Consider the following 18,832-nt stretch of genomic DNA (forward strand, 5'->3'; position numbering starts at 1 on the left):
AATCTGTGCTTGGACTGCAGGAAAACTATTGCTTTCTTCACTGTTTTTGAGTGATTTTTCTCCTACTTTAATTAAATCTAAACTATACTGAGTTGTCTGTTAAAACCCAGTTAGATGCTTTTCTAAGAAAAACAAAAAATTCTGTTTCCAGAATGGCCTTGAAGTCACCTGGATTTAAGTTTTTTGCTCTTCATGAAGCACAGCCATCAGCTACTGAGGGATACCTGAAAGTGCCTTTAGTACACGGTTAGTAAACCTGTAGCATATGTGCACAAATGGGATGGGTGGTTGTGTGTGTGTGTGTGTGTGTGTGTGTGTGTGTGGTGTACAGCAGACCAGAGAAGGGTGCAGGCTAATTTGTGGCATACCTGCCAAAAAGATTGCACCCCTCTCCCCCCTTACTTCCTGCTCTCCTGAAAAAAAGTTTCACTGTAGGTCCTGAATCTAAAAGGAGGCTAGGCTGCAGACTGCAGATTTACCTCTTGGGCAAGTGTGGGACCCCCAGCATGCCTCCAGAGAACTTAAAAACAGACTTTCTTTTGCACAAAACACCTGTGTCGGTCCCATCAAAAATGGGCAAGAAAAACTCATTGAATGAGGTCACAGGCAAGGGAGAGTTCCAGAGGCAGATCTTTACTTATCAAAACGTCATGGCCATGAGAGACTCACTTCAACCCTCGTGTTCATTATGGTGCCAAGGACCTAACACGAGGGGTCCAACCAAGAGACAGACATTCCAAGAAATGTAGGAAGTCCTTTCGTCATCCCCCAGCTTGATGCCTTCAGCTTCTGAAACAGCTTCAAGTCAGCCCTCACTTGCCAGCCATGAACTAACCAGTGGCACTGAATTAGGCTCAAAAAATAAGTGGCTTGCATATTTAACAGGAAACTGCTATTCCTCTCCCTTTTGCTGTGATAGTACCATAGTCTGCACTGTCTTTGACATCAGGTTCTCCAATAGTCCTTTTCTTGATGCTGTGAAACTATTAGCATTGGTCAGAAATCTAATTTTATAATTCATCTGCTTTGGAACTCATGCCTGAAAGTAAGAAACCTAAAAAAACCTCACTCCAGTTCAAAGACACAAAAGTAATTTGCCTTTAACCTAAATTCCCCAAGGGCCGTGCCCTTCTTGCTTCAGGACAGGTTCCAGAACCTGACTGACCTGATAGCATAACTAGATTCCAAACTTCACAAGCAAAAGCTTGTTATGTGTTGTTGGGTCATTTGACCTTGCATGCAATGCTGGTTAAGATCATGTACACCCTAGCCAGGCACCTTTTGCATACCTTTAATTGTGCCCCTGGTAATATTGCCATACTTGAAATTATGGAAGGACCCTGCAAATACCTTCTGGATAAATTCCCTTTGTTTCTCTAAGACCTGATACTGCAGTGAAGTTTGGTTCATTACTAGGAACAGAGGACATGTGGATGTTCCTCTCAATTAGTGGGAATTAGGGAAGCAAACAACCCATTGGATATCAGGTCAGCCTGCAGTTTGTGAGTCCTTGCTGCATGGTGATTAGTACAGATAATTATGGATACAGCTGCTGTGATTTACAACAAACAAGGTCTTTCTTCTGGTAGAAGGGATGATCAAGCTGCAATTGATGCACTTATCTGCCAAGCTGTTCTGCAGGCTGGCTAGTTTAGGAAGACATGTCTCTCATGAGTGGGGTATCAAAGATTCTGTTTCACCAAATCATCTTCTTATACTGGGGATGCCTCCGGGAGGACTTGTTCAATGCAAAGAACAAGGAGTGCTACATTTTCTGTTCCAGAGAAGCCTGCACATAGGATTCCTGTTCAGTGCATGGAGAACCCCTTAGATTTTCAGAGAACTTTAAGAAATCAGACAAAACTCAGCCCACTGATCTCGACTAGTCCCAGTGTGGCTGAGAGTTCTGTTTTGGGGTGCTCTAGATTTCCCATCCCTCTAATCCAAAGTCCTACCTCTTTTTAGATTTTTTTGGTCTCAGAATGGCGATATTAGCCATCCAGGCTCAAATGCTGGATGGCTGTCATGTATTGGCAGATCTCTTCTTTGTTGGTTCATGACATTTTGATCACAGCACCAAAGTATCATGAGATGAATTCACCGGGCACAGGGCTGAGTTACTCTTCACAGTGCCACATGGTGCCTTACTTTGATAGCTGTTGCCTCAGCAAGGATAGTAGAGAAGGTTTAAGACCCCTCTTAGAGTTTTCCATCCCAATAAGGTGTCTTTTTAAAAATCCACCCTAAATTTCTGCCACAAATGGTCACTGAGTTCCAGCTGAAATAACAGGTTCACCTTCCCAACTTCTACAGTCTCATGTCTCTAGGACAGAAGTATCTATCTTTACACCATGGATATAAGATTACCCCTGGATTTTGTTTTTTTGCTTGCACATTACAAAATCATGTAGATCACTCTTATGTGTGGCCATAGCAGAAAGCCAGATTAGATTATCAGAAATAGGGCTGGAAGGCACCTCATGAGATGCCTAATCCAGCTCTCTGCTCAAGGCAGGATCATCCCTGGTTAAACCAGCCCAGTCAAGTGTCTCTCTGACCTGCTGCTGAAAATTTCAGGGATGGAGATTCCACAAATAGGTCATCTGTTCCAGTCCTCGATTATCCTCACAGTCAGAAAGTTCTTCCTAATCTTCAACCTAAAACTTTTTTGCAGCAAGGTTCCTTTCCAAATCTGTTCACATTCTTCTAGAAGTATGGGACCCAACACTGGAAGAGTACTCCAGGTGAGGCCTTGCCAGTGCTGAATAGAACAGAAGAATCATTTTCCTTGATTTACAAGTGACATTCCTTTTAATACAATCCAGTATGCTTTTTCCCTTTTTTTGAAACAAGAACATGTTGTCTGGCATTCAGCTTCTGTTCCATTGTAACCCCCTAGATCCCCCTCTTCAGTACTGCAGCCTAGACAGTCATTCCCCAGTCTGCCCTTATACAAGTAATTCTGTCCTAGGTGCAGGACTTTGCACTTGTCCTTGGTGAATTTAATTTGATTTAAAACCATTTCTCTAGTTTATCCAAGCCATTCTGGATCCATCCCTGCTTGCCAGAGTGTCTGCAACGACCCAACTTGGTGTCATCCACAGGTTCACTAAACATTCAGTCCTATCATCATAAACTTTAAACAAGATGTTAAGCAATAATGGACCCAGGACAGACCTCTAGAGAACTCCACTTGATACCTCTTCCTAACTAGACATTAAGCCACTGATAACTACTCATGCAACATGATGATCCAACCAGTTTTCTGTCCACCTTATTAATCTAGTCTATATTTCCTTAGCTTGTTAACAAGAATGCCATGGGAGATGGTATCAAAGACCTTGCTAAAATCAAGGTACGTCATATCCACTGCTCTTCCTCCTCTACATGGCCTCCCACCTTATAGAAGGAAATCAGATGGGTTAGGCATGACTTGCTGTTGGTGAATCCATACTGCCTGTTCCTGATCACCTTGTTCTCTTCTTTAGGTGCTTTACAGTAGATTCTTTGAGGACCTCCTCCAGGATCTTTCCAAGTATTGAGGTCAAACTGACCAGTCTACAATTTCCTTCTTCACTTTCTTAAAGATGAGCACTGTATTTGCCAATTTCCAATGATCCAGGACTTCACCGGAACTCTACTGATTCTGAAAGAGCCAATGACTCTGAAATTATGTCAACCAATTCCTTCAGTACTCTAAGTTGCATCTCATTTGGCCCTACCAACCTGAAAGCCTCTTGCTTGTCTAAGTAATCCATACCATGTTCTTCTACTACTCTAGGCTGTTTATCTCTTTCCCTGTCTTTGCTGCCAACTGCACACATCATCTGGTAGCTGCTCCTCTTGTGAAGACTGAAGTAAAAGCATTAAATACTTCAGCCTTAAATACTGTATTGTTCATGACTGGGTTGCCTTTTGAATTGTTCAGGAGACTTATGGTTTTTTTTGGTCATCTTTTTATTTCTGACATTTTTATTGCCTTTTATGTGCTTTGCCAGTTGCATCTCAAATCATGCCTTGGTCTTTCTATTTTTCTCTCTGCAAAGCTGAGCAATACTCTTATACTGTCCACTTGTCATAGGATTCCTGAGTTACAACCCATTGAAAATACTGCTCTCTACCCAGCCTGGTCTTCTGTTGCATTTCCCATTTTCTCATCGCATCAGGATATTTTGCTCCTGTTCTCTTAAAATGGCCTCCTTAAAGCACACTTTGCTTACCTAAACACTTTTTCCCTTCAGCCTTGCTTCTCAAGGCCCAGTTCCCTGAGTTGGTCTGCTTTTTTGAAGTCCAGTCTCTATTCTGCTGCTTTCCTTCATTCTTCCCCTTAAGATCTTGAACTGTATCACTTCGTGGTCACTGTCACCCGAGTTACCTTCCATATTCATATTCTCAGTCAATTCCTCCATGTTTGTGAGCAGCAAGTCAAGAAGAGCTTCCCTCCCTAATTGAACTTTCCGTTACATGTGACTCACTCCAAAAATTTGCTGGACTGTTTTTGCATTGCTATGTTTCCCTTTAATGGTAATTAAAATTACCCTTGAGAATCTGCAGTTTGGAACTTCTATCAGTTTAAACAAGGCCTCATTCACCTCTTTCTGCTGGTTTGGTAGTCTCTGGCCAATGCCCACAATTCCTTTGCTGTTCTCCCCTCTGACCTTTACCCAGAGGTTCTCAATCATTGTAGATCTTTCTACAACTATTAAAGTGCACTTACCATATCTTAAACAACATTCACCATGTTACTGGAAAATACACCTATCCTAAGTAGCTATAAAAAGCTGCTTTCAAGTACTATTCACTCATTCATGAGACGTTATGCAATTTTTGAAGCCTCCAGAAACAATACTTCAATCCCTTTTCTCTGCAGGCTGAGGTTCCAGCTCTGAATGAACTGTTCACTACTTTGGGAGAGTCACCCATACTAAATGTGAGTATGAACGAAGAAAGAGACCTAGAAGTCCTTGCAGTACCAGCAGTTGTGGGGGTTTTCTATAACATATCCTCCTCTGTTCCCTCCATGCATTTTCTATAACATATCCTCCTCTGTTCCCTACTTTCGAAGTCCCATGTATACCTGAGAGGAAGCTGAGGTGTGGTAGGTGCACTCTGCCCTTTACGCCTGAGATCAATGCTGTCGAACTGGTGGTTAAACTACAGGCTTCTTGTCTGGGCACTGGCTCCAACTTGGTGCTATCTTGCTGCTGTTACCAGTCTCTGGACTCCCACTCCCTTTTCCAGCTTGCTGTGTACCCTACTTCCTGGGGGTAGGGCACAGCAGCGTGGTCCATAAGGCCGAGGAAGACTGTGGTTGGAGGTCTTGGGGCACCTGGGGACCCCATGTGGTATCCATTCCAGTGCAGAGCAGCAGGAGTTGCCCACCGTGCAGTGGAGGGGCACAAGTTGCACTTTGTTGCAGTGCATTATATCTGTATGCACAAGGGGCCTGCACGCTGCAGCGCATCTATCAGGAGCCCATGTGATGTTGGGGTTCTCCCAGTGCATTAGGGGCCTGGGCTGCGGGGAGGAGGGACTATGTAGCTGGGTGGGCTTGCATGGCACATCAAGAGTTCATTCAGTGTTGGGGTCTTGTACAACCTGTTAGTGGCCTGTGCAATGTGTAGTGTTCAGATGTCAGGGGCCCATGTGAATGGGGTTCTGTGGTACAGCATGGCATGTAGCCCAGGAGTGTGTGGCCCGCATGGTGTATGCCCCATGGTGTGTGGCACCGCATGGTGGCCTGTGGTCCCCAGCTACTCAGATATTGGACAGCTTTGCCCTAGATGCACAGCATACAGAGTCAGAATACACACATGCCATATCTGTACCACTGCCCAGATGTTCTTCAAGCTTGGGTGCATGAAGCATGTGCATCTATAGTGGAGTTCTGTTCCCTTTTCCTGTTCCTTGCTGCATTTTAAGTGTAGGCTGGCCCTGCTGGTTAGTAGATGGTCTTATGTAGGACTTCAGGAAAGGAATTTATGCATCAAGTCTGATGTTCTGTGGTATGTTTGCCTTACTCACTCAAAACTTAAGATTCCTGTTTCCACTGGAAGTAGTGGTATAAATTGCTGAATTATTATTGCTTGCTGGGAGTAGGGTTTTTTTTTCTGTCTTTGCATTGTTTGGGGCAAATTGTCATAATTGCTTTTATAACTGCTGTTAAGAAGTTTCACAGTTTCCACATTTCCAGCATAATTGTCATATTGCTGTTAAGATTTTTCCACACTTTTCTCTGGCAAGGTTGCTAGTTCTTTATGCTTTTATCTAGTTCTACAAAACTAACAAACCCTTCATATCACCTCACTCCAAAAATAAGCAACAATCAGATACTTCCAGAATGGCTGTTGAATGATGATGAACTGCCATATAAATAGGTGTAGAGATAGAAACTTGGATATTTGAGAATTTTCATACCTTTATTAAATGCCAAAAACTTCTTTTAAAAGAGTTATATTTTGTTTTTTAAAAAATATAAATAGATTTAAATACAAAATTTCAGACATGAAGAAAATAAGTTATACATTCAGTTTTTTCTAGATTACAGCGCTTCCACGTGCATTTTTGTTGGCTATATAGGAAGTGACATCAACTGATATTGCAAATAATGTCAGTAGAAACAAATAAAATAGATACTCTGTTTAAATTTTCTGTAAATACTGGAAATATAAATAAGCATTATTATAAATGAATAAATATTTTAAATATAATAAATATATTCCCCAAAATTGTAAAATCCTAGTGATTTTACAATTTATAAATGGAAACCTTTATTATTAGAGCTTTGGTTCTTAAAATAGAACAACACTGTCATCTGCCACATGACAGATTTTGTGAAAAGGAAGGTGTCTGAATTAAAACATTCAAGCACTTGAACTCCTGGTTTTTCTTATGTATCGAAGAGCCCTTACTGTTTTCTCCATAAATGAAGTAAAATCTCTGAGGATGAAATGAGTGGCAATTTTCTCTCTCCAATTTTTATTTGCCTTCAGTTTTTCAAGAAGTGTTTTCTGACTGGTTTGGTCTGGTATGGGCACCGCATCAGGATTTTTCATCTATGGAAAAGAAAATAAGTATATTGGTTACTGTGCTGTAAAATGGTCTTGGAAAATATCTGTCTTTATGCAGGAGATACTTAGAAAAGTACCTGCTTGACCACTGATGCATCTGTTGGGGCATCAGATATTCTGACATTGTCTGGGTAATCCATAATACCTTTATCTCCATCACATCTACATACCTGTTTTTATTTATATCTAGTGCAACTTTTGCTGGCAATCTTTTTTAGAATCTGATAATAAGGTCTTGTCTATGACATTAAACAAAATTGTGTTTGAATATAATGTGTACACAGTTGAATCAGATGCACACTGCTATTTAGACCAAGACAACTGTTTATCGTGATTTCTGCTACCAATGTAATGCTGAGTATGATTTCCTGACCACTAAACTTTGAGGCCCCAAAGTTCACAACTGTGTTCAAACACAATCAAATGTTATAGTAAGGAGAAACATTAGAGCATGTATAAGTGATTTAGCAGTCAAACTCCCACTTTAAAGATACTTAAACTGTGGGATATGAAATCCTGTTGACTTTGAACAAGACTTAGTATCTTCACTGAAGATTTTAGAAGGTATTTAGGTATCTAACTCTGATTTCTTTCAATGAGTGTTAAATACCCAAATACATTTTTAAAACCTGACACCTTAGTGCCTAAACTACTGCACTTCTGAGAGAATGAGTTAGGCTCCACAGCCATTTTAGTTTGAGTCCTATGAGTCTAATGAAATATAAAGACCAGCAGCCAGAAGAGTCTTCTTCTTTCTCCCAGAGGTCCTAGACCAGGGGTAGGCAACCCCTGTCCTCGACCACCATCTAAGAGATACCAGAAGCAAGTATACCATTTAGACCATTTCTCTTTCAATATTACTTTAATTAATTCAACAAGAAATGCATGTTCTCTTTGCTTAGATCCCCTGAAAAGGTGGATTCTGAAAGAGCATCTTAACTTTTTCTTTTAACTTGCTGATGCATACTGCAGAGATTCTGGGTGATGCATCTTCAGAGTACCATGGAGTGCCATGCTCACCAATTCATTCACTTGACTACAAACTGTTGCACATGAGCAACAGCTTGTACCCACTACTGCTCCCTACATTTAGTAGCAGCTGAGACAGGGTGGCCATTTGGGTGGCACAAAACCTTACTGCCTAACTAAAAATTAAGAAAGACTTTGTTCTACTACCCTCCATCTCTGATAGTCTCCATAGCCACAGGTTTTAGTTTCGAGTTGTGTATTTGTCCCCTTACGTTGAGTTCTTACTGTTCAATTAGTTTTTTTCAGGAAGGCTAGTCTCACTTGGTTATAAAACAAAACACAACTGCTACAAGCCAATTTTTGCAATATACCCATGTGAAGTCAGTAGTCTGTTATCTTTCATAACAGGTCTATTATTCAAGGCTATCAAAGTGTAAAAATGTAGTTCAGCTCCCTTGCACTTACGGAATGATGAAAATGAATGTTGCATAAAAAGTACTTTATGTGTACAATAGGCTTTTCAAAGCACTGAATAACCTTTTGTAGGACATAATGGTTTATGACTTCTGTAATTCTTGCTCCTGCTACCCTTTGGTCACCTGAGTGGTTTTTACTCACCCAGGTTGTTTCACTGCCTATAAAGAATCTATTCACATAAAGAGCTATTAATGTGAACAAGAATTGTAGAAACTGAAAGATTTTTAAAATATGCTCTTTAAATGCATTGCAAATCACAGAACACTGCTATCAGAAATGAACAGCATTTAATTTACCATGTTCAAAAATATTCAGGCTTTTATAAAATGTTATGATTTCAGTAAATCTGATTGCTGGCAAAAAGCAAGTGTTTTTTTCTGTAGGTGGCACTTCTTTCTTAGCCACATTATTAACTTTTTAATTTCAGAATAAGTTTTGTTAGTCGTACATTTGATAGTAAGTTACAGATCTGAGAATGTGTCATATAATCCTGCTCAAAAGCTTGTTTTTGGTTTTTTTAACAATGTTTTAAATATCTTTTTTATTATTTCTCTGAATGCATTTATTTACTTCAATAGGAGTTTGAAGTGTGAAAAGACTAGAACTGAGTCCCAATTCTATAACGACTAGGGTAAAAAATAGAAGAAATGACTATCATCCATCCCAAAGTGATATTTTTTCTTTTCATTTGGAATACAATAGAGCATACTTATTTGCTAAACCTGGTGTGCTAATTACAGATTACAACAGATAGATGAATGAAAAGCCTACTGCTTAGAATTGTAGAAAAACAGGACCGAAAGGATCTTCCACGGTTATCTGGTCTTACCACCCCTGCTCAAGGCAGGATCATTCCTATCTAAACTTTCACAGACGAACGTAAAACCTCTTAATCTAGATATGCTTCCTGATGAATTTCTGAGAGTATGAAGTACCAAACTATTCCCACTGAAACCAGTGGGATCAGAATATATCCTACATTGACCTGTTGAAATATAATTCATTTAAAAACAAAGTGATTGTTTTATATATGGGTAAATATGTAGATAACTCACCATCTGCCTCACAGTGTCTGCCAGGTGCTTTGTGCCATACCATATGGTTTCAATTTTTTGTTTTTCACTAATAAATGTTTCTTGTATATGTATATATTCCAGATATGTTTGAAATGCAAAAAGGCCACTGGAGATCTTTGTCAAGCATTTCTCCTGAAATGAAAGAAGAGTAAAATAATTACTTATTGCTGAAAAATGAGGTGATCACTTCATCTTTGGATCAGTTCGCTAGTAACTGCTGCTGTTGACTACTAGGTCACAACTGTGAAAGCCTGATCAAAAATCCATCAAGATCAATGGGAGTCTTTCCATTGATTTTAGTGGCCTTTGCACCAAGCCAGAAATGTAGCATTGTTTATTTGTCACCACTGATGCTGTCACAGGGTGCACATGGACCCCCTAAGAGCGCTGGTGCCCCCCCGTCAGGCTGTGCTCGGTGGCAGACAGGCAGAAGTGCCAGTGCTCCCCCTGTGAGCACGGGCCGGGAAGCGGGGCCACCAGCAAAAATGGCTGTGTCGCTTCCGGAAGTGGCCACAGGACTTCTGTAAGTGGCGTGGCTCCTTTTTGGCGAGTGAGATTGGCCGTGGGGGATGGTCCCCCCCCCGGGGTCAGCATGATTGGCTGCTGGGACACCCCCCCCCCCGCAATCGCTGGCTGATGTCAGGAGGGCATATGCCCCCCATGACTCAAGAGGAACCAGTCACACAGGGACAGCATTATACTAGTGAAGTTATTGATTCCTTGCCTTGTTGAATCCAGACGGTAAGCAGCCGTCTTCTTCCACGATCTTGGGGAGTTTCAGATGGCTTTGGACAAGCATTTCCATGCTATTTTCACACACAGTAAATTTTTCACACATCTGCGAAGAGAAAAAGAGTTGTTTTTACACCTGTTTCACATTACCTTATTCAAGGCAAGAGGCAAGGTAGTGATGCATAGTGATGGCAGGGAACTTGGACATGAAATTCATTAAGGACTAGTACAAAGTCCTGCATTTAGGATGGAACAACCCCATGCGTGTTATAGGCTGGAGGCTGACTAGCTAAGCAGCAGCTCTACACAAAAGGACCTGGGGATTATGGTGAACAATAAGCTGAATATGAGCCAACAGTGTGGCCCAGTGAAGGCTAACGGCATACTGGGAGGTATTTGTACAAGCATTGCCAGCTGACTGAGGTGAGTGAAGTACTGTGTCCAATTTTGGGCCCTCCACTACAGGAAGGATGTAGACAACTAGCAGAGAGCAAGGAAAACGAGTAGGAGGCTGGGACACCTGGCTTCTTGGAAGAGGCTGAGGGAACGATTCATTCAGTCTGCAAGAGAAGACTGAAGAGGATTTAATAGCAGCCTTCAACTATCTGAAGCAGGGTTTGGAAGAGGATGGAGCTAGATATGTTTCATAGGGGGCTTGTTTTAAGGACTCCGGCCCAGGTCCTTTAGGCAACATAGGCTGAAAATAAAAGCCTTCTGGGAGGCTATGGATCCTAGCAGAAACAGCTTTCAAATCTGACCAGCGTCTGGGGTTATCTATGATTTATCATCGAGGCTCCGCAGCCTGAGCCAGGCTAAGGGTGGGGGGGTGGCATTTCCTGGTTGTCAGAAGGCCTCTGGAGTGGGCACCGTCCTGGCAAGCGGGCAGGGAGGATTTGCACCTCTTCCATGGTGCAGCTCAAGGGGGAAAGTGCTAGCTATGCTGACTGCGGGGTGGAGCCGGCAGGCGCAGGCACCTGCTCCCCCTCGCCCGCCACTCACCTCGTGCTTCAGCCTGGCCGCCCGGGTGCGCAGCAGCCACGCCAGCGACTCGTAGTCGGGCACCGGGGAGCTCCGCGAGGGCGACGGCTCGTCCACGAGGTCTTCCTCCCCGGACGAGTCCGGCACGGGCAGAGCCGCCGCTCCCAGCAGCAGAGCGACGGCGGCGGCTGCCCAGGCGGCGCCTGAGGGGAGGAAACAGACAGAGAGGGGCGGTGAGGGCAGGGCAGGCGGAGAGGCAGGGCCGGCCGGCGGGCGGGCGGGGAGTGCGGGCTGGCACTCACTGCGCGGCATGGCCCTCTGTTGTACTTCGCTCTCCCCTTCGCCGCGCGCTCCGAGAGGGCTGGCTGGCCCGGGACGGCAGGGCAGAATGAGCTGCGGGCATCCCTGCTGTGTATTTATCCGCATTGCTCCCGGGGAAAATCCGACATGAGAAAGCAGATTGAAGCCCCGTATTTGTTTTTTTTGTTTTGGGTTTTTTCCCTTTTGTTTCGCATTGTGAAACTCGCGGTGAAGTCAGCTTGCGCCCTCAAGTCCGTTCCCGGCCCCGCCTGCCTCCAGCTCACGTCCGTGACCTCCCCGGCACCCAGCCAGGGCGCCTGCCCTCGAGACACGGAGGGCGCCTCTACACGAGGCGCTTAATGCCCCTCGGACTAATTCTACTGCGCATTAAAGCCGATGGCAAAACCAATGCTAACGTGCAGGATTTTAGTCCAGCGGGCATTAAGCATCACATAAAAAGTGTTCACCTGCACTAAGACATAGTAGCCAGTTAGAGCCCATTACGTTAGTACCTGTGGGCATTTTTATGCACGCAAGTGCCGCAGCGCCAGCATTGCTGAGAAAAAGGCAGCGACACGCTTTTGAACTAAAACACATTGGAGGTATGTTAGTTCGAAAGCACACCGCTGCCATTTTCTGTGTGCTGACACGTTTGGCTGTTGACACAACTGCAGGCGCGGCGGCGCGGTGCGGCACGTGTCAGCACTTGTGTGCAGCAGGCTCTGTTCGTGGAGCCTGCTGCAGAGCAGTGGATCTCTGGCATGGAACAGTGTTTGTATAAATGCCCTGTAATAACATGTGGGCTTGTATGCATGGGCTCTCCTGTGGGGAGGGGAGTGCTTTAATTAGAGTAGCTTTGAAAGCCACTCTAATTAAAGTGCCGGTAACATCAGGCATATTTAGCTTGCATGCTTCAAAATGTTAGCAAGGGCACTTTCAGTAAAACGTGTTCGATGAGCTTTAGTTAAAGCGGCCCTGCCACCATTTTGAAATGTGTTGGGGACGCTGAATACACAACATAGAGGCTGCTGGAGTGCGCTAATTAGCATGCTCCAGCAGATTTGTAGCAGACTCCATTAATCTAGTCTGCTCCAACCCATGCTAATTAGTGCCCCAGGTACTAAACTTAATGCACTGTAATTACAGCTCATTAATGAATGTGTAGATGCACCCACAGGCAATTAGCCATCAGATCCTGAGCCACTTGATGAAGGCATCTCACAAAAGCAGATACATTACTGGCCCTTTAGAGACTCCACAGGATGGTATGTACACACTTAAGTGCCACTGAGCGCATCTGCATGAGATACTTAATGCACAGTAGACTAATTCTACATTAGTGCATCACAGCAAAAACTGTGCTAATGCACAGTAGAATTAGTCTACTGTGTGTTAAGCATCACAAAAAGATGGTGTGCCATTGCTACTGTACCTCATAGTAGAGGTACTAAACTAAATGTACAGTAGCAACAGCACACTAATGCATGTATAGACACACCCACATAAACATCCAATAGATAGAATAGGATCTGGCTTTCTACAACCTCATTTACCTGACAAAATTGTACCACTTTCAATAAACTCCCAACAGCTAAGCTATGTGGGATGAAAGGGTTTCTTAGGGTGATTATCTTTTATTAGACCAACTGTGTAGCTGGGATAGAGTTAGACAAGCTTTCGAATACAGGATGTTCTTTTTCAGATTTATAGATGTAATTGCAGATTTTGTTACTGTTCATATAAAAGTAAATCTTTTTACAGTTCTCTTAAACTCTATACCTGAATACTAACTTTATGGCTTGGAGTTCTACAGCTTAATTATTCATGTTATGATTGTTGTCAGTTTTAAGTTTGCCATCCATGAATGTAATTAGCTGCTACTTTATTTGGGTGTTATGAGAATGAATTTATTTCAACCTCTAAGCAAACTTCTGTGTACCGTTTGCTATTTTATTGACATCCACTATGTCGCCTCTTGTTTATTTCTTTTAAAGTGAACAGTCTGTATCTTTTTTATTCCTCTAAAGAGGCATAGGCACCTAGATACAGTGGTTACCACTGAGCTTTCTCTATTTCTGCTTACTCTTTTTGTGTGTGCATTTTCAAGGGTAAAATGTGAAAATGAAAGCAGAACATTTATGATTCTGATTCTGTTGAAAATCCTGAGTAACCAACTGGAACACTGCAATCGAGATAAAGTACGCTATTGAGCATTAATAGATTTTCACTATTATTCAATCTCTGTTTCATGGGAAACCAACATCTCAATTTTTTGGATTGGTGCTGCACAACGAACTGATAATTTTTAATTGCTCTCTCTATAGGGATGCCCAAGGCTCTTCCTGGAGTGGTGATTGGTTAATAAGGATTTCCAGTATGCTTCACTTTGCTCTTGCCTTTATTGAACTTCATCTGTAATTATGCTCTGGTAGGTCAGTCTGAAATTCCTTAAGCTCTCTCTGGTCTTGACAAATTTTAAAAGCTTGTGGCAACTTCAAATGTTGCCATACCTCTATTCAACCCTCTTCTGTCACATTCATAAAAATACTGCATTAAATGACACTGCAGTATACATCTTGCCCATCAACTGGGTACAGGCTACAGAGAATCATTCAGGCAGTCCTATTTGTAAATTAAAATGTCACAGAACTGTTATTCAGAATTAGGCATTTTTTCTACATATAGGATTAATTTGTTTCATGTTCAATATCTTTATAGTCTACCTTATTCTCTACAACATTAATTTTTTGTTTTACTTTTTAAGTTGGGGTTGGCAACCTTTTAGCAGCAACAAGTCAAAGTAACAAAACTTGATTTGAAAGTGAGTTGCCTCCACTTCTTTCTTTGCCAACAAATCCTCATGCTACCATTACTTCCCTCACTGCTGATCCCCACTGCCACTAAGTTGCTACCAACACCTCAGCTTTGCAGGCCAGATAATATCCTTTCATGGGCCAGATTCAGCCTGTGGCCTAACCTCAACTCAAAGACAAAGCCACATATCATCCGTACAGAACTGTAGTCAGTTACATGCTTATATAAAAGGCCCAAAGAGTAAGATTTTCAGAAGTCCTCTTGTTCTGTTCTACCATTGATTTCAGTAGGAATCTAGTTAGGCCAACACTGACTGCTTTTAAAATCATATTGTAAGGGCTTGTATGCACATGGAAATTATTCTGCATTAAATAGAGTATGAATTTAGAAAAGAATGGATAATCTGGAATAAATTTGTATTTTTTCCAACATATATGTCTACATATGAAGTAATTCCAGAATAGCTTTATGTGTACACAAGCCCTAAAAAGCTTTTTTAAAATTACTAATCACAAGGTTAACTTGCATAAAGAAGCATGTTTTTTGTGAGATTGTGGAAGTGTAGGTCATCTTCCTAGGTTGTTAGCTTCAGAGGAAATGTGACTGTAGTAGAAAATTCTTACAATGCTGAACTGCAGTATTCAGAACATGTTGACCATTTGTCAGATGCATGCTTAGAAGAATCCACCAAAGGTAAGGGTGGACCCCAGTGCTCAAATCAGCAAAAAGGAGGATTGGATCTGTGTATGCCATGAGTAAAGTAAGTGCGGAAATATCTAGCTTTGTTCCATAAAAAACACAGCTAGAGATGCTGTATGCTCCACCTTACTTTGTTTACATCAAACACTGGAAATGCTTTTTCACCTGAAGAAGAGACGTTTTACTTTAGCTGCATTGCAAGTTCCTTGGTTCCTTGTTGGTTATTTGCAAGCTCTCAAAAGGAACTATGGTGATATTTGGGGATTTTTTTATGAAAAGCACTGGGGATAGTTTACTTTTTTCCCTAGTGGGAGATTCTCATCATTTTTAAATTAGCCATTCCTGAGCCATATTTGTGTATCTGAAATTGGCTTTTAGTATGTCTTATTCAACCCTATATGCAAATAACATGGATTTCCTGTTCTGTCTATATCTGGATCGTAGGGGTACAGAAGAAGTCTTTGGTTTGGATGAGAAGTCCCTGGTCAAGTTCAAATAGTGTTTCTTTATTTTTCAGATTTGCCTACAGAATCTTAAGTGGAGAATTCATACCTATTGCTCTCTGAACAAGGTCCCTGGCTCTCATGACTCATTCCATTTTGGAGGATGCTGTAGATGAAAAGAGGCCTGCTGTAGAAAACTGCTCTCAGAGAACGCCTGAACATTAATAGGTAATTTTAGCAGGCAGAGCTTTATAATCTTTCAAAGTACAATTAACGACAAAATCAGAATGGAATAGTTTGTAACAGATGGCAGCTGTGTAAATACAGGTTCTGAAGCTTAATGCTAGCACAGACCGATCAAGTGGAGGTTATTCTGTCATAGTAATTTTTACCGTTCATCCACTTTTCCTGGAAGCCAGGTTTGTGCTAGGAATGCTTTGCCAGTATAGTGATATGGGCAAAGCACTCCTGGTATGACTGTGAAGGGCTGTCTTATTTAGGGCAACACTTTGCCTTAAATAAAATAAGCTATACTGGCAAATGCATGGTTTTGCCAGTATAACTGCATATCCACTAAAGGCTTCGGCCAGCACAGCCTTGTTGGTCAAGAATCATACCTCTAGCCCTCCTGACCCACATGTATTAGCAGAGGTTTGTAGAGGGTTGATATAGTTACAATTTTATGTCATGCATCTGTGAAGAGCACTAGAGGGATTTAACTAAGCAGAATGATGGCAGAATTTCAGTGTGTCATATCTTCAGTTGGTGTAAATAGGCATAATACCAATTTTTAGGTAATTGGTTCAATTCGGCCCAGGTCAGTAGTGGCAGAAACTGACACCATTTGACAGTTATCCAGGAATTTTTATAGTATTTGAAATGAATTATCTCCGTCTAATTCTTGGTGTCAAGTGTTCAGCCCTTGAAGTACAATAACAGTTGAACCCCTTAATGACAATCTCAGCAAAGGCCAATGTGGGATGCACTATAGAGACCATAGTATTTCCTATCCTACCTAGTTGGAGGAGATAAGGCTGTTACACATCACCTGAGCATCAGAGCAATTTCTATGGCTATCAGTCTCTCTTACAGAAGCACGGTTTCCTGCTTTAAGTCCACTAACCCGCTCATTAATTTGGGCTTATTTGGAGGGAGCTGTAAGTTCATCCACTAAGTCATAAATTTTGCTGGCTGAAGACCCACATTTTGCAAGAACAGTGCTTTCTTAGTTTCTATAGGAAGTGAATAAATCTTTCTTTGCTACCAGTATTTATTTTTAACCAAATTCACTGTAACTTCCACTTGTCTTTGGGAACTTCTGAGTTTCTTCTTGACATTACTTTTCACATTTTACATTGACAAAACAATGTCAAATTCATGTGATTAGGAAAAGTTAGGAGGTTTCTTAGTGGGGAAGATGATAAGGTAAAAATAATTGTATCAGCGTGAGCACAGGGGTGCATAACTTACCTTAAACAAATGAAGATACTCCAAATTTATTATGATTTATTTTTCATAAAGCATGTTGTGCATGTGGGGCACCTTAAAACATGCAAAAAGACAATGTTACTTCGAAGACCACAGCCAAAGTGAAAGGAGCATGCTGGGCTGTGTGTTATATACATATAACATATGCGTGTATACTTCTGTGTCAAACCTGTCATTTTATTTTGGGTTTCATACAATGCCCAACACTATGGGATCTAAGTGCTCTCATTTCAGTTTCTGTTACAGTCTCTGATTGTACTGTATTCAGAATTGCAACATTTGCTGCTTTTGCTAGTGTAGCAAGAAAACTTTTTTTGCCTGCTCCCCCGCTCCAATGTGAAGCCTCTCCGTATGGCAAAAATCCCCTTTTGCAGTATTTGTTCCACTTTTGGGGATGCTTTCTCTTTTCTACCTTTTATTCCTTCCTCCCTCTTCTTCTTTTATTATATTATTATTATTTTTATAGACGATAAGGTGTACTTGTAATAAAAATATAGTTTGTAGATGCATTTATAGGTATAAAATAGTATTCTGGCATCAGTATGTCCCCCCCCACCATTGTATTTGGTCTATTTGTTGTATGTGCCATGGCATTTCACCCTTTTATGATTTATATTCTATGCTTTTTAACTTTGTAATAAATGTACTTTAAATTTAAAAGCCAGTTGTACCATGTAATAATGTTAGCAATGGTGGGAATCAAACCATGGCTTCTTTGTATGGAGAGGGTCCCTGAATGAATCTTGATTGATTGTGTAACAAGACAGGCTAACAGATTAATGAGCAGCAATTAACACCCACAGACTAAGCAGCAAGGAAAGGATCAATAAAGAGCCAGGAACTCCCTGAAACTTCACTGTTAAAGGTACAGAAGCCCCTGTTTGAACTAATCAACACCGAAGACTGACTCTTGGAACTGAATCCACTCCCCGATCAACCACCCCCAGAGCCCTATTTACCACAGCAGTATATTAATCAAACTTCATCAATGGACTCTCAAGACTGTACATACCTGCGGACATGACCCCTGGGGCTGACAGCTGCCATCCAGCAACCACCAAGGGGAATGTCCCACAAGGTCAACCACCTCTGGATTGAGTAAGCCCCAGAATTGGGGAGTCACCAAAGTCTGCCAGAGAGGGATAAAAGGCAGTGAAGAATGACCCCCAAGGGTGCCCTTTTTGACCTGACCAGTACCCTGCCTGCCCAGCCAGAAGGACCAGCTGGCAACCCCCTTCTGAAGCAACATCGCACTGAAAGGAGCCTCAACTGGCCTCAACGACTCCAGCACTTGGGGTAGGTATATCTTGACACTGGTGCTTAGTGTTCATAGGTAGCTACTGTGAGTGTGTGTGCGCGCATGAATGTGCGTGTGTTTCAGGGGATCAGCCCCAAGGTTTATGATCTGACTTTTGCATCTGTCTAATAAACTAGAATTTTATGATGATCCTGTGAGTTTGTTCTTTGTAGCTAACACTAGTACATCTCACACATGCATTCATTTCCATATAGGCATAAATTTCGTAAACACTCTTCATGCTTAATCTGTTATTATCTTCAATTTATGCTTCCTATTTTGGTGGAAGAAGGCAGCCATCTCTTAAACTGCATGTGCCTCAGTCAATAATTCCCTTTTGTAAAGGCACACTTTCCCCTTCCATCTGCCTGTAATTCATAAATCCATTTGTACTGGAAGTATACTCTTTTGTACCTGTTCCACTTACTGGATATGCCTTACTGAGTTCCCATCAAATGGGACTTAGAACTGTGTCTTGAGGTGTTACCA

At 41.9% G+C, this 18,832-nt stretch overlaps 1 protein-coding gene and 1 long non-coding RNA gene across 3 annotated transcripts; one reads left to right on the forward strand and one right to left on the reverse strand.

The window, feature by feature from the left end:
* Positions 1 to 161: 161 nt before the first annotated feature.
* Positions 162 to 18,480, forward strand: LOC149864789 (uncharacterized). Of its 2 annotated transcripts, XR_016442634.1 has the most exons (4): positions 162 to 246; positions 4,871 to 4,930; positions 13,927 to 14,030; positions 15,633 to 18,480. It is a non-coding gene; the product is annotated as an uncharacterized LOC149864789 (long non-coding RNA). The 2 variants fall into 2 exon arrangements; XR_016442633.1 differs by lacking the exon at positions 162 to 246 and having other exon boundaries at positions 4,628 to 4,930.
* On the reverse strand, positions 6,589 to 11,614 carry IL6 (interleukin 6). The gene is made up of 4 exons (XM_090048398.1): positions 11,324 to 11,614; positions 10,317 to 10,430; positions 9,572 to 9,724; positions 6,589 to 7,055 (listed from the first exon to the last, which is right to left on the reverse strand). Exons 1-4 carry the CDS (start codon positions 11,612 to 11,614, stop codon positions 6,864 to 6,866), a joined length of 750 nt encoding a protein of 249 aa, XP_089904524.1. The 3' UTR covers positions 6,589 to 6,863.
* Positions 18,481 to 18,832: the final 352 nt, after the last annotated feature.

The sequence above is a fragment of the Crocodylus siamensis genome, chromosome 5 (genome assembly GCF_052110815.1).
Source record: "Crocodylus siamensis isolate JL-2025a chromosome 5, ASM5211081v1, whole genome shotgun sequence".
In the NCBI taxonomy this organism is placed as follows: domain Eukaryota; kingdom Metazoa; phylum Chordata; order Crocodylia; family Crocodylidae; genus Crocodylus; species Crocodylus siamensis.